At 43.7% G+C, this 15,667-nt stretch overlaps 1 protein-coding gene across 3 annotated transcripts in view; it reads left to right on the top strand.

Moving 5' to 3' along the window:
• The first annotated feature begins 14,715 nt into the window (after nucleotides 1–14,715).
• The window catches only part of RPS6KA5 (ribosomal protein S6 kinase A5), a 184,413-nt gene continuing 183,461 nt past the window's right edge, over nucleotides 14,716–15,667 (top strand). Inside the window, exon 1 of one of the 3 annotated variants that reach the window (XM_064571485.1) lies at nucleotides 14,716–15,080. In XM_064571485.1, the coding sequence (XP_064427555.1) occupies nucleotides 14,981–15,080 (100 nt within the window). In that variant the 5' untranslated portion in view covers nucleotides 14,716–14,980. The remainder of the gene's footprint in view (nucleotides 15,081–15,667) is intronic. The other 2 variants (XM_054513842.2, XM_064571484.1) reach the window with 2 other exon arrangements.

Genomic DNA, 15,667 nt, shown 5'->3' with positions numbered 1-15,667 from the left:
TTCAAATGGTTTGCTCTTGTAAAAATTGCTTCAGTGAACATATTCGTGCCTGAATCTTTGTTTCATTCAATATGAAATATACACAATAAAGATGAAACTGAATGACAGAGCAGATACTGTTTGAGTCTTGGTCATAATCTCCCAACCAAAAGAAATTTAGAAGTCCCTGCTCTCCTGATGGCTGGGTTGACTTAGAACTCAGTGTGGCCACACCACAATTCTCTGTCCGTTTCCCAAAGACTGTAAATGTAAAAGGGATTCTTTGGGAGGAAGGAGACCAGCACATAAACAGAGTTCTTGAAAACTTAAGGAGGATCCACGTGTTCTAGAAATGCTCTTTGCACGTCGTCATTTGGATATGGAGAGTCAGCGTATTCCAAGGACTTCCGATGACAGGCTCACTTTCTTTTCCAAAGTATCTTGTTATTTCAAGTGTCTTGTTATTTAAAGAAGTTTAATTGAATAAAATAAACTGCAGTCCATTGCATCAGATGGGATGACATCAACCCTGAAATGACTGGAAATTTCATCACTGAGTAACCTTGGGATATTTCTGAGATTTGTTTCCTGCCCCCACCTGGTACAATCCAAATGCATGCTTTATTTCTCCAGCAGAGGTGAGAGTCTGTTTGCAATCACAATACCGCCACTTTGCACATTATCTCAGTTGATTCTCGGAACAATACTCTGAAGTACAAACAGCTATTTTTATTATCTCAGTTTAATAGTGGCAGAAGCTCAATGATGTTAAAATGTTTCTGGTCCATTTCCCAGTTTCCAGGCAGGCCTCTGGCTAAAAACCGCCCCTTGTCACCAGAGCGGAGCAGCTACTCAAGCACTAAATCACTCCTGGGGTTTCTTTTTTTTTTATTTTATTTTATTTTATTTTATTTTATTTTATTTTATTTTATTTTATTTTATTTGTTTGTTTAGAAAGAGAGTGCAAGCAGGGGGAGGGGCAGAGGGAGAGAGAATCTCAAGCAGACTCCTCGTCGAGTGTGGAGCCCAACATGGGGCTCAATCTCAAGACCCCGACATCATCACCTGAGCTGAAACCAAGAGTCTAACACTCAACTGACTGTGCCACCCAGGTGCCCCAGAGCTTCACTCTTAATTAAGAATGGACAACGAAGAATCTCCAGATACTTCAGGAAAAGACTCCATAATAAAAGAGAGAAACTAAAATAATCAGAAAAAAAACGGGTGTTAGCCGAAACTACTGTGGTCCTTATTTCACAGGACATGTAAATCAAACCATCACACTGTATGCCTTAAACTTATACAGTGATTATTTCTCAATAAAACCGGAACAAAAGTAAAAGTAAACAGGAAAAACACAACAACCTTGGAGGAAACAATTATTGGAGGAAGAGAACCCAAATCAAAGCAAACTGAACTAAAAATCTCTAATTAATATATTCAGAAAGACTCATGAAGCTATTCATCCATAAAAGAAGAACAGAATGCTATGACAAAGAACAAACAAGACAAGTTCCTATAAATTAAAAATATGCCTATTAAAGTTATAAAAGAATCAGTAGAGAGTGTGAACGTTAAATTATGGTACTCTCTCTGAAAGTAGAACCAAAAGACAGAGATTTTTTAAAAAGGTAAGAGGGGCACCTGGGTGGCTCAGTAGGGTAAGCGTCTGCCTTCGGCTCAGGTCATCATCCCGGGGTCCTGGGCTCGAGCCCCATGTCTGGCTCCCTGCTCAGCAGAGAACCTTCTCCCTCTCCCGTGGCCCCTCCTTCCTGCTCATGCTTTCTCTCTCTCATTCTCTCTAATAAATAAATAAATAAATAAAATCTTTAAAGAATTATAAATAGGCAAGAAAGAAGACATATAAAATAAATACAGGAGGTCCAATATCCAATTAATAGTAGATTCAGAAAGAGAGAGCAGAGAAAACCAAGGAAGAGGACAGTAGCAAAGAAACACGACAGAGTAATTTTTCAACACTGAAGCCCATACATCTTTAGACAGAAAAGGCCCACTGATTGGTAAACACAGAGTTTGAAAAAAAAAAGATCCACTTAGTCACATAATCTGATTTTAAACATCAAAGTTAAAGAGAACAATGGAAGCTTCCCCCAAAATAAAAAGTTCATCTACAAAGGAGTGAAAGTAAAACAGATATCTCATGGGCAACCCTGGATACTAGAAGGCAAAGTGTAGGGCGCCTGGGTGGCTCAGATGGTTAAGCGTCTGCCTTCGGCTCAGGTCATGATCTCAGGGTCCTGGGATCGAGTCCCGCATCGGGCTCCCTGCTCCTTGGGAGCCTGCTTCTCCCTCTGCCTCTCTCTCTCTCTGTCTCTCATGAATAAATAAATAAAATTAAAAAAAAAAAAAAAAAAAAAAAGAAGGCAAAGTGTAATGCCTTCAGTATTCTATAGGAAAATGATTTTCAACCTCTAATGTCATACTCAGCCAAACTATCATCCAAGTATGAATGCAGAATAAAGATCTTTTGGGACAAACAGGAATCAGAAAATTGACTTCTTGCACACCATTTCTTAGGAAGATACATGAAAATGTGCTGTAGCAAAACAAAGGCATAATCTAAGAAGTAGGAAGATGTGGATCTTGGAAAGTCTGGAATTGACCCAGGAAAACCATCAAGGGAAATTCCATCATGTCAGCTATACAGCAGGAGGATGGTGGGCCTCAGACGGGAGGGTTTAAAAACGCCACAGAATACCTGATTGGATGAAGAAGCTGGGGGAATACAGAGCAGTAATAAAGGAAAATGCCACAAGATAAAGACAAATGGAAAATCCAAAGGAACAAAAAGTTGTACCATGGAAAGAAGAGCAATCTTCATGAACATTTTGCCTCTTCAGAACACAATATTTAAAAAGCCACAACAATGTAAATGCTGTATAAATGATTTTCATTTTTTATGATCAGTTTATGGGAGAGTTAGCTATCAAGAAGATAATGTAAATATTCTTTATCCTTAAAATTGTATATGGCAGAGATTGAGAGGTAGACACAAACGAGAAGTGTAGTGTTACCTTCATCTTTTTTGTGAGCAGTCAGGAGATAACTGCCCTTAGTTGATGGAATAAGAAATCAAAGTATATTAATGTAACACAGGAAACCTATAAAAAACAAAATTATGTAACCTTATAAAGAGGAGAGAGGGCGTTGGTGAAAATGCATTAAATCCTCATTTATCATGTAAGGAGGAAACTAGATAAGGTATAAAACAAATCAAGCAATAGTGATAAAAGCAAATTACTTAAAGCTATAGAGGTGACACCAGAAGAAATACCTAAAAGAGATAAAAATGATTGTTTCTGAGGACTGGGAGAAAGAGGAGGTGGGGCAGAAATATGTTCACTATGCTTGTGTATTCAGTCCTGCACCATGTTGCTGTCCTATTCACCACTCACCCATTCCCACCCTGTCTCCTTCATCTCTAGCTTTCTGGCCCTATCTTGTCTCTTTGTTCATTTAGAACCTTTGTTTGTTTGATTGGTTGGTTGGTTGGTTGGTTGGTTTAAAAAGTCAACTAGTACAAAAGGCATAACCTGACTCCAAGTCTCCACGAACATCTGATCCCCAGCTAGAGTCTTCCAGCTGTCAACACAAAATGGTCCATTTTTTCACAGAGTATGTGGGAACATCTGGGGATGTTCTGAGCTCTGCAGATAGAGGAATAAGGACCTGCAAAGGGTGAGGATGGCACAGGCAAGATGAGGTAATGCTGATGATGATGATTCCGATTCTGTGTGTCTGGTGTGAAGAAAAAAATGTTTACTACCTTTTTTTAGTTTTCTATGCTGTGTAACAAATGACCGCAACCTTAAGCAGCTTAAAACAACATCCATTTAGTATTTCACAGTTCTGTAGGTCAGGACTTGCCAGATCAAATGGGGTCCCTGCTTAGGGTTTCCCAAAGTTGCAGCTGAGGTGTAGGCCAGGTGGGGCTCCTATCTGGGGGCGCTGGCAAAGAATCTACTTCCTAGTTTATTCAGGGCAGTGGCTGAATTTAGGTTCTTGTGGTAGGGCCGAGGGCCTTGTTTTCTTGTTGGTTTTTGACAAAGGGTTGCTCTTAGCTCCTAGAGGCTGCTCTCAGGTCCTTTCTATGGGGCCCCCTTCATTTTAAAGCCAGCACCAGAATATCTCTCTTGAATGGGAGACTTTTTACACTTCTAATCTCTGTGACTTTGGCTGCCAGGTAGAGAAAACTCTCAGCTTTTCAAGTGCTCACATGATTAGGTTGGGCCCCCCCAGATCATCCCAATCTTAAAGTCAACTAATTAGTAACTTTAATGACATCTATAATGACCTTTTGCTGTAGAACATGACATAATTACAGGAGCAATACCAGAGGACAAAGGTCACAGGGGCCATTTTATCATTCTACCACACTACTCCGAAAATGACTGTTATTTTTATATATGATGTACTTTATGATAAAAATAACATAGAAAAGTACAAAGAGGAAGTTTAAAAAAAAAAAACATGCCCCACATCTCACCAGAAATAGCCATCAACATTTGGAATGTATCATCTCAACAGGTCCTTGTGCATACAACCCCAACAAAAAGATCAATATACAGCAGTGGGATTTTTCTTTGCAAATGACTTTTATTTTTTATTTTATTTTATTTTTTTAAGATTTTATTTATTTATTTCACAGAGAGACACAGCAAGAGAGGGAACACAAGCAGGGGGAGTGGGACTCGATCCCAGGACCCTGGGATCGTGACCTGAGCTGAAGGCAGACGCTTAATGACTGAGCCACCCAGGGGCCCCTGACTTTTATTTTTTTTACAGATTTTATTTTTAAGTAATCTCTACAACCAACGTGTGTAATCTCGAACTCACAACCCTGAGATCAAGAGTCACACGCTCTACCAACTGAGTCAGCCAGGTGCCCCTGCAAATTACTTTTAAGTAAAATGATCAAAATTAATCTTACAGAAAAAGAAACAGAAGTAAAACAGAAGTTGCTGAACTTGAGCTAAATGTTTCTATACCACAAAAAATCTTACAAGATCCCCTTTGAAGATAAGAAAAGCTAATATAAAAATCATCAAGAAGTTGGAATCATGCTTGCTTAAAAAAGCTGTAGTGATTATTTCCCTGCTGTTAAAGATGAGTAAATGTACATCCTTCCAGGTCCTCCCACTGCAACTTTTCCCTCACTTCCCAATTTTTGTTAGGTATATAATTATTTTTAAAGTGTAAGCGTTTGCAGTATTTACATCTTGTTCTTTTTTTTTTTTTAAAGATTTTATTTATTTATTTGAGAGAGAGAATGAGATAGAGAGAGCATGAGGGGGGGAGGGTCAGAGGGAGAAGCAGACTCCCTGCTGAGCAGGGAGCCCGATGCGGGACTCGATCCTGGGACTCCAGGATCATGACCTGAGCCGAAGGCAGTCGCTTAACCAACTGAGCCACCCAGGTGCCCACATCTTGTTCTTTAACCATAAATTCCACAGCTGTTTCGTCTTAATTCTGTATTTAAAACAATTCAGAACTCATCTTCGGTACTTTTTAAAAAAAAATCCTTAATTCTCCTCTTGATTTCTTTTGGTTCATCCCTTGGTTGACTGGATTTCACTAAAAAGGACGTTTTTCAAGAATGTGGCAACCCTGAGTTCTTTCATGTTCGAGAATGACTGCCAATAGCCTTTATACTTAATAGACAACTTGGCAGTATATAAAATTCATGAATCACATCTTCATGCCCCTAACGTTTTTAGAGCTTGCTTTATTGTCATTTAATATTAGGTGCGGCTTTTGATTTTTTTTAATCTGGTATATTTTATTATTGATCACTCTGAACAAATTTTACCTTGACACAGTGCGTGCTTTCTGCCTGCTGACTCAATCTTTTTTTTTTTTTTTTTTTTTTTTTTAAAGATTTTATTTATTTATTTGACAGAGAGAGACATAGTGAGAGCAGGAACACAAGCAGGGGGAGTGGGAGAGGGAGAAGCAGGTTTCCCGCGGAGCAGGGAGCCCGATGTGGGACTCGATCCCAGGACCCTGGGATCATGACCTGAGCCGAAGGCAGACGCTTAACGACTGAGCCACCCAGGCGCCCCTGCTGACTCAATCTTCATTTCAGTTAAGTTCCTTCTGTTCCATGTGTTCCAGGTGCTACTTCAGGCATGACAGTTGCTCATTCATGTACTAGGTCTCCATTGTTTATTTTCCATAGCTATCGCATTTTTATAATTTTTAATATTTCTTTATTATTTTCCATATTGTTCCATTATGTTTTTTACTTGTGTTCATTCTATTTTTGGTTGATTTTTTTTAAGGATTTTATTTATGTATTTACTTATTTAGAGAGAGAGTGTGCACAAGCGGGGGAGAGGCAGAGGGAGAGAGAGAATCCCAAGCAGATTCCGAGCTGAGCGCAGAGCCCGACATGGGGCTTTGTTCCATGGCCCTGAGATCATGACCTGAGCCAGAATCAAGAGTCGGATGGTTCAGCCGACTGAACCATCCAGGAGCCCCCATATTTGGTTGATTCCAAAGTGGCTTTCCTCTCTTTACTTTCTTGAGCTCTGCCACTCAGTTTCATCATCTTTTGTTGCTATATAATTCTTTATTTGTACCCCTGAACCTCCTCTTTGAGATTTTTTTCTGTAATTTTGTAATTTCCCCACTGAGATGGGGCATTCTTCTTCTTCCTCTTCTTTTTTTAACATTTTTAAATTTACTTTAGTGGGGGAGAGGCAGAGGGAGAAGGAGACTCTCAAGCAGACTCCATGCTGAGTGCGGCGCCCGACGCAGGGCTCGATCTCATGACCCTGAGATCATGACCTGAGCTGAAACCAAGAGTCGGACGTTTAACTGACTGCCACCCAGGTGCCCCAGGGCATTCTCTGTTAAAGAATTACATGGAAGGGGTGGAAGAAGAATGTTGAGGTACTTGGCAGCTTTCTTTGGTGTGTTTCCAAATCTGTTAATTTCTTCTCCATGAGAGAAAGTCTCTTGGATTCTCAGGTTTGGGCCTGGAAGAGGTTACTGAGGCCCCCAGCACAGCCCTCTCTGTCTAAAGCTCTCTGGGTTATAACCTAGCAATTACCTCTCCATCCCTTACCCTATCACCTCCAGAAGACTCCTTTGGCGAAGAGGCCAGGTCACAGACAATAGAAAAAAAATGAGCATCTGCCTGGCTTCTCCTTGGCATTGACCTTCCCTGCTGTCATCCTAGTTCTTTGCTACAACACTACCTGTTTCTCCTGTGAGGTCCTTGGATCTTGTTACTCAGATCTAAATTTCAGTTATTTGGGTACTGTTTCGATAATTTTTGCTTCATCTGCATATCACCTCTATTATAATCAAGGTTCTTCTTTGAATCAATTCCTAATTTTTACTTATTTAAGAAGGGGGCATATCACTATCAGAAATGAAAAGCCAGGGGCGCCTGGGTGGCTCAGTTGTTAAGCATCTGCCTTCAGCTCAGGTCATGATCCCGAGGTCCTGGGATCGAGCCCTGCATCGGGCTCCCTGCTCAGCGGGGAGTCTGCTTCTTCCTTTTCCTCTGCCCCTCCCCCTGCTTGTGCTCTCTCTCAAATAAATAAATAAAATCTTAAAAAAAAAAAAAAGAAATGAAAAGTCAGTACCGTTTGTGACAAATAGGAGGTAACTATGAAATGCAACTAAAACAACACGATGCTGGTATGTTTTAGCCAGACACGGGTGTCTGCGGGAAGCCGAGTCTGAGGGCCACATATTCCTGGTTAGAAAGAGAAATTACTACAAACTAGAAATAAGTTAAAGGCTATCGGCACCAAACCGAGACTTTCTTTTCTAAATGAATCACTTTTTCATTATGTTATTTGATGTAATTAAATGACTGTCCGTGTGCCACCTAAACTTGTTTCCTGTTTCCCCCGTCATACAAGGCCCCCTGGCCTTTGAGAAACCCCACTCTAATTCAAGGATCAGTGACTCAGTCCCTTGGGCCTGTGACACCAGCTTCGAAGAAAAGGTGTTTCCTGCTCAAGGCTGGAGGCAGTGTAGGTTGGCTCTCCGCATTTCACCAATTTCAGTCCCGATTTTACAATATTTGGCAGGCAAACTTCATGGCTTGTGGTTTGAGGTTTTGAGTTTCCTTGTTTCATTAAAAAATGGGGCTTTTTCTTTGTTTTCACTTTGTTTTGTTTTTTGTGGCTTCCAGCAGGCTTTGAGGGTGGAGGGAGTGCTGGGGAGGTGGGGGGTAAAAATATCTTGACTACCACTGGATACGTCTGTGAGGTGCATTCCTCTGAAGTCGCTCCTGCTGTGCACCAGTTGGCACAGGTCCACAAACCAGAGCGCAGACCAGATCTTCCAGCTCAGCCCAGCACTCCACGTCTGCCACATTCCAGGATTTCTAAGCTCCCATCTGGGATGCCAGAAGGTAGAGTGCCCAACTGTCTTGATGCGGCTGCCCCCTCACCGAACTTTCTTGCCGTTTGCGGACTCCAGGTGTGTGTGCCTTCCCAACATCCTTGCTGACAACAGTGGCCATATGTCAACTTCAGCAGTGGATGGGTGTCTCCCGAGAGTATGAACCTTACACCCCCTAACTGTCGGTCTCTGTATCCCGCAGCGAGTCCCTTACAAGTTACTGGATCTCTAGCGCACAGAGAAGGTTCTGACCAGGTCAGAAACAGACTCAAGATGTTGATCATGTCACTTTTGACTTTTTTGAAAGAAGTTCTTTCTTCTCTGAGTGTATATCTGAGTGTTTTGATAGAGTCAGTTGGGGGTGGGGGGGTAAGACGTGGTAAGTCTCTGGTGTTCCCTAAATCTTATAAATCCAAAGGTGAGGAGCTTCTTGCTCACACTGCATGAATAATGAGGTCACTAAGCCCTAATGGCTCACACCAAGTAAGGTTCTTCCCAACTTTGCTTCCACCCTTCCCCCCTGCCACGCTAAGGACAAGGGAGCTTCCCAACTTTGCTTCCACCCTTCCCCCCCATGCTAAGGACAAGGGAGGCCAGGGCATGGTGCCACAGACACAGGCCGACAAGATAAAGGGGTAAGCAGGGGCCCCATTCTGGCACCAGGAACCAGCAAGCCTGGCGAAAGGCAGTTTCTAAGGGGAACAAACATATTTTCAAGCTTTTTCTCTATGACTCTTCTGGGCCTTAGCAGAAACGGATGTTCTCCTGGACACCTTCCCTTTCCCAGCCTCTTCACAAACAGGTCTGCCCCTACTACTTGTCCATCTCTCAGGGTTAGAGGGAACAGTGATGTTTTCCTTAATTCCAGCAGCTACATCCAGACCTTCATTAACCATCTCATGTGCCTTCAACAACTTTTCCTCCTTGGATTCCAAGCCATCCTGTCACTGTCAGCTAAGCCCCTCCCACCCATTTTATTTGGTGTGTTCAACCACTGATTTGTCATTTTTCTTCCTACACTATCTAGCACCATCGCTACCTATGAACAGTTGTTATTGTTTCAAAACTCCAGCGTGCTCTTATTTACCTCCCTCTACTCTAATGGTCGTGCATTAGAGTTGTACATTACAAAATTGGTTCTACCTAACAATCACTTGAGGAACTTTAAAAAACATCCCAAAGTTTAGGCCTATTCTAGAAGCTTGGATACTGAGATGAGATGACCAAGTTATCCCCAAGTCTACAAGGTAATCCCTGCCCACTTCCAGCCCCTCCTCCCTCTCACGTACTTTCCCAATACTTATTAATTACAATGGGAAAAATAACACCTTTAGAGTAATCTGGGAAATGCCACCTTAACCAAATGTTCAAGGATAACATCACAAGTAATGAGAATATAAACTTCTTGTACCCCTGATATGGTGAATTGACAACGAGCACATCACCTCTGTTACTCTTGCCAAAAATGTGTTACTTCAAATTTAATCATAACAAAACATCGGACAAACTCAAATCAAAGGGCATTCTTCAAAATACTTGACCAGTGCTTTTCAAAAGAGTTAAGGTCATGAAAGACAAGGAAAGACCAAGGAACTGCCAAGGACTGGAGGAAACTAAGGAGCCATGACAACTACATGTAATGGAGGATCCTGAATTGGATACGGGCACAGAGAAAGGACATAGTTGTGTTCCAATAAAACTTTATTTATGGACATTGAAATTTAAATTTCACATAATTTTCATGTGCCATGGAATATTCTTCTCTTAATTCTTTCCCAACCATTAAAAAAATTAAATCATTTTTTATGGAAAAAGTTGTGAAATCAGTAGAATCTACGATTTAGTAATGTTGTACCAATATTAATTTCTCAGCATTATTGATTGAACTGTGGTGTGTGACATTAACATTAGAGGAAGCTAAGTGAAGGGTATGTGGAAACTCTGTATTGTTTTTGCAACTCTTCTGAAATTTAAAAATTTTTTGAAAATAAAAAGGAAAAAAAACCACAACAAAAAACCTCTCTGGGCCCCTCCAGCTAAGGCCTTCCTTCTCTATTTTCCTTCAGGGGAAAATTCCTTGAAAAATATGTCCACACACACTATTTCTACCCCTCCACTTCCCCTTTGCTCTACCAAAACCACTCTGGACACTGTCACCAATGGCACCCAAGTTGGCAAATTCATGGGATCTTTCCAGACCTCATCTTATGTGACCTTGCAGGGCATGTGACTCAGCTGACCACTACCTACTTCTTGAAACACTTCAGCTTCCAAAACACAAAACTCTGTGGGTTTTCTTCCTATACCTGCAGCTTTACCTTCTCATTACAACATCTCAATGTTGAAATTCCTTAGCTTCAGTCCTTGGGTCTTCTTTTCTTCCTTCTATACATTTTTGCCCCAGGCAATCTTATTCATATCTCTGGCCTCAAATACCATCTATCTGCCAGCGATTCCTAAATTTATATCTCTATGTTAGACCTCTCTGCAGAGCTCCAGACTCATATATCCACATAGCTACTTAATATTGGCTTGGATGTCCCAAAATCTTCACTCTGATAATGTGCTCTTCCTTTGACTTACCCGTCTCATTAAATGATACCACCATCCTCTTCCATCTACCTAGTTGCTCATGCTAAAAAACTTCAGTGTCATTTCAGGTGCCCCCTTTTCCTCACCCAGCAAATCCAATCCTTTATGATGCCCAAAATACATATCCAGAAACATTCCACTCCTTACCATATCTACTGCAGCCATTGCCATCTTTTGCCCATACTACAGTGATAACCTCCCAACTGATCTCCCTGTATCCTCTCTTGCTTCCTCTAGCCTAAGCTCCAAACACTAACTGCAGTGGCCTTTTGAAAATAATATTCCAGGGGCGCCTGGGTGGCTCAGATGGTTAAGCGTCTGCCTTCGGCTCAGGTCATGATCCCAGGGTCCTGGGATCGAGTCCCGCATCGGGCTCCCTGCTCCTTGGGAGCCTGCTTCTCCCTCTGCCTCTCTCTCTCTCTGTCTCTCATGAATAAATAAATAAAATCTTTAAAAAAAAAAAGAAAATAATATTCCATTATATCATTCTCCTGTTTATATTCCTTCCATTGCTTCAGACTTCACACAGAAAAAACTCCAAAAATATTAATAAGGCCTTCCATACACTTCATGATTGTGTCTCTGCCTCCCTCCCTGACCTCACCTCTTGCTCACTGTGTTATGGCCCCATGGGCTTTCTCTCAACCCCTAACATACATAGACACTTTGCCTGCCTCAGGACTTGGCATCTGCATCTTCCTAAAATTTTCTCCCCCACCCTTCCTCCTCCAATAATTCCCTTGTGAAATAGGGTAGGCTAGATTTTTCTTTGGTAGCAAACAACCCCAACATCTTGGTAGCTTATACCTGAGGTTTATTTATTGTTCACATCACAGTCTGATGTAGGTCAGGGTGGCTCTTCTTCCGGTGGCACCCCCATATTCAAAACATGGCCTTTGTAGTCGCTGTGGGAAGAGAAGAAAGGGTAAGTGACTATGCAGGGGGTTCTCTGGCCAGGCCTGGAAATGGCTCATACCATGTCTGCCCACACGCCATTGGCCAGATCACAGTCACATGACCCTCACCTAACTGCAAAGGGGGAAAAAAAGTAGTTTTCCTGTGTGTCCAGGAAGAGGAAATGAGATTGGTGAGCAGCAGACCAGTTCCTGCCACATCCTGGTTAAAACCTACTCATCTTTAAAGAATCAGCTTAAATAATACTTCCTTATTAAGGCCTTCAGGTTCCTCCAACCTAAATCAGCCCCCCCAATTATATTTTATTGTAGCAGCCTTTTGTTTTCCTTTACAACATGATCACTACGGAAAATATACGTTTCTTTATGTGATTACTTAATATTTATTTCCATTTCTAGACTGTAGGCTCTATGAGAGCAAGGATTACATCTGTTTTGCTTCCACTGTGTTGCTAGTGTCTTTCACAATACTTGCTATATAGCTGGTGCAAAAGTTGTTGAGTGAACAAATGAACAATTGCATGCAGTCATTCCCTGGTTCCAAATAGCACAGTACTTATGCAGGAGAAAAGCAAGTGAGTCGACAGTCATGGTTTAGTGGGATAAATGTTCCAGACAGGTAAGCCTAGGTTGCTCAGGCAACCTGGAGGGGTTGTCAAGCCTTCTCTGCTTTCTCTTCGATGGCAGTCTAATCTAGGAGTCTGCAAACTATGGCCTGCAGGCAAAATCTGGTTACTGCTTGCTTTTTATAGCCCAAGAGCTAAGAATGGCTTTTATATTTTTAAATGGTTGAAAAGAATTACAAGGTGAAGAATATACTTTATTATATGAAAATTATGTGAAATTTAACTGCAATGTCCATAAATAAAGATTTATTGGAACATAGCCATACCCATTAGTTTACTTATTGTCTATGGCTGCTTTCACACTACAATAGCAGAATTGAGTAGCTGTGAAAGAGACCACTTGGCCTGCAAAGCCTAAAATATTTATTGCTTGATCCTTTACAGAGAGTGTTTGCTGATTTTGACCTAATCCATGCTTAGTTTAAAAGGTCACTTCTATGTGAAATACATCCAAATGCCCATCTTTAATCTTCCCCCTTTCCCATTCTCAGGTCCACTGCCAGAAATTAGGCCCCCATAAATTCTGTGAAAATCAAAAAAAGGAAACCTCACCAAAGTGGAGCCAGGAGGCGAGAAGGGGGAGCCTACTATTCCACAGCAATTAGGGGGAAAAATTGGCAATTACCGACTCCAATAGGTGAATAGACAAGAGGAAAGAATCCTCCCTTATAGCCTCCAACAGGGAAAGATGTACATTGCCTCTCCTACATGAAAGTGACTACCCATGCAACTCAGCCAATGAGAAACCACCATCCTCCTGAACTCTTGCTTTTCTCCAATGAACTTTCCTTCAAAACAACCCCTGCCAACTTCCTCCTTCTCCATTAAAAAACATTCCTCTCCTTTGATTATTGGAGTTGCCTATAGTTTTACCACAGCTTGTGCATCCCAAGTTGTAATTCTTTGCTATTCCTGAATAAACTCTTTTTGCTGGTAAAATAAATGGCTATTTTCGTTTCCAGGTTAACAGTTCTATCTTTGCAACAGTATTCTTGCCCTGTTATCTTTCTCCTCTCCTAAGTCCATCCTTCTCACTGTAACTGAAGCTAACTTCCAAAAGAACAGCTTTGATATTGTAACTACTCTTTGGGACTCCCCAACCTGTACTAAATAAAACCTGCACTGTTTAGTATGGTAGTCAATGTTCTCCATTGTCTGACAGCACCTTACCTTTTTAGCTCTCTCTTAGGTCATACTTCCATCCAGTCTTACCAATCATTTAACCCACCCTTGCCTTCTCTACCTCTAAGCTGATGCTCACAGTTACCATTTCTGCATGAAATGTCTGCTGCTGATATTTCTCTTACCCATCCTTTAAGTTGGTTATCTCAAATTCCCCCCTGCCCTAGAAGCCTTCCCCAGTTCCCCTACGGAGAATAATTATTGCCATCTATGTCATTCTCTGTTTGTATGACAGTTTTTTTTTTCTTCCAAATTCTGCTTTATATTTCCTGTGTATATACAAATTGTTTCTCACGTTTGTATTGAAAGCTGTTTAGGGGCAGGAATTATATTGTATTTTATTAATCTCTGTATCCACTTGGTGCCTTGTATGTATCTTGTACAAAATGGAAATACCTATCCTTTGCAAACGTCCTCATGGCGAGCTGGGATTGTGAATTTTTGCAATGTCTAAGAACTACCTGCACTTACGCACAAATTCCACTTAACTGGTATAGAGCACACTAGCTCAAGTAACACCTTCCGAAGACACGCCGTCTTCCAGCTGGGCACACCTCTGCGGATCGCCCGCTGGGACCCTCAGATATCCGCAAACACGTGTGTGAGATGAGCTTCCCTTCAGGCCCCTCCTCTGTTCCACGGTGATTGGCGGACCAAACATTCCAATCAGCCATCCCCGCCTCTTTCAGCAATAGCCAATCACTGACTCCGAGTCCTCCTGACTACTAGACACTGTTTACTAACAGATCGAAGCTGGGGAATAAGGGGTGTGACCGTTCTGGGGAGGTCAGGGAAGGGAACGTCCTGAATGCGCGTGCGCACCAGCGGAATGGGCGGGGCAGAATCTCAGTTCTCACCAATCGGAGTGATAGCGTTTCTCCCTCTCCTGCCTCCCCGCCAAGCAACAACAATTCGAGGAGCGGGGCGGGGCGGCTCCCGAAGCGTCAGAGAGGACTGCCCAATGAGAGCCGGCGTTGACAGATGCGCGCGCCCTGTGCCCAATAAGCGATAGCGGCTAGAATGGCTCCTCTACCTTGCTGGCTGTGGGCGGAGCGGCCCGAAGGAGGAGGCGGCGGAGCAGGGGGCGGTTTGGTTGCGCGGTACTAGCGGTGCCCGCCGAAGGGGGAGGAGGCGGAGGAGCGAACCGTGCGGCCAGAGCGGGAAAGAGACTCGTCGCTGCGTCCGAGTTCTGGAGCTGCCGCACCCCGGCTCCTGGGGCTGCGGCGGGACCTCTGAGGGGCCGGGCGTCCGCTGTCTCCCGGATCCCCGCGTAGGACCCCGCGGGATCGGAAAAGGGAGAAGATGGAGGAGGGCGGCAGCGGCGGCGGCGCCGCGGGGACCAGCGGGGACGGCGGCGCCGGGGGAGAGCAGCTCCTCACTGTCAAGCACGAGCTGCGGACGGGTGAGCGACCCCGCCCTCTGGCGGCCGGGCCCGGCGCGGGGGCGCGCCCCGAGGGCATGCGGGCGCCCGCGCGGGCCGGGGGCGCGGGGCCGGGCAGTGGGCGCGGGGGGCGGGGCCTCGCGGGCGGGGCTGAAGCCGGGGGGTCCCAGGCGGTGGGGGCGCACCCGGGGGGCGCGGACCGAAAGTTTTCCCCAGCCCGGGAATGCGCTGCGGGCGCGGGGCGTTGGGGCCCGCGAAGCGGCGGACAGCTGCCTGTTGGCACTAGTCTCTGAGGATGTCTTCGCGCCCCCGTCCCGCACAGGTGACTGATCTGTCACTGCATTCTGTCCGGGGCGAGAGGTGCGCCTTCCTCCGTGTGGGGTGAACGACGCTTTGTTTTGGAGCCTGACTCGCTTCTCCTCCACTCCTCTGCTTCCCTAGAGGTGGTCCCGGTGGGGGTTTGTGGAACCATCCCCTGAGGTGCCGGGGTCCTGTACGAGCTCAAGGGGTGGCTGTCCCCAGGGCTTTTCATGAGTCCGGACTGTAGTGAGGCAGAGAGGGATCGCGGGCTCAGGGTCTGAGCGCTTTTATTTGCAGTTATCATGAAA

This window comes from Mirounga angustirostris, unplaced genomic scaffold (genome assembly GCF_029215605.1).
Source record: "Mirounga angustirostris isolate CCGP_5_RB_7025 unplaced genomic scaffold, mMirAng1.0.hap1 SCAF_9, whole genome shotgun sequence".
Taxonomy (NCBI): Eukaryota; Metazoa; Chordata; class Mammalia; order Carnivora; family Phocidae; genus Mirounga; species Mirounga angustirostris.
Note: the sequence above shows the minus strand (reverse complement) of the source record. Positions and strands in the feature narration are given on the sequence as shown.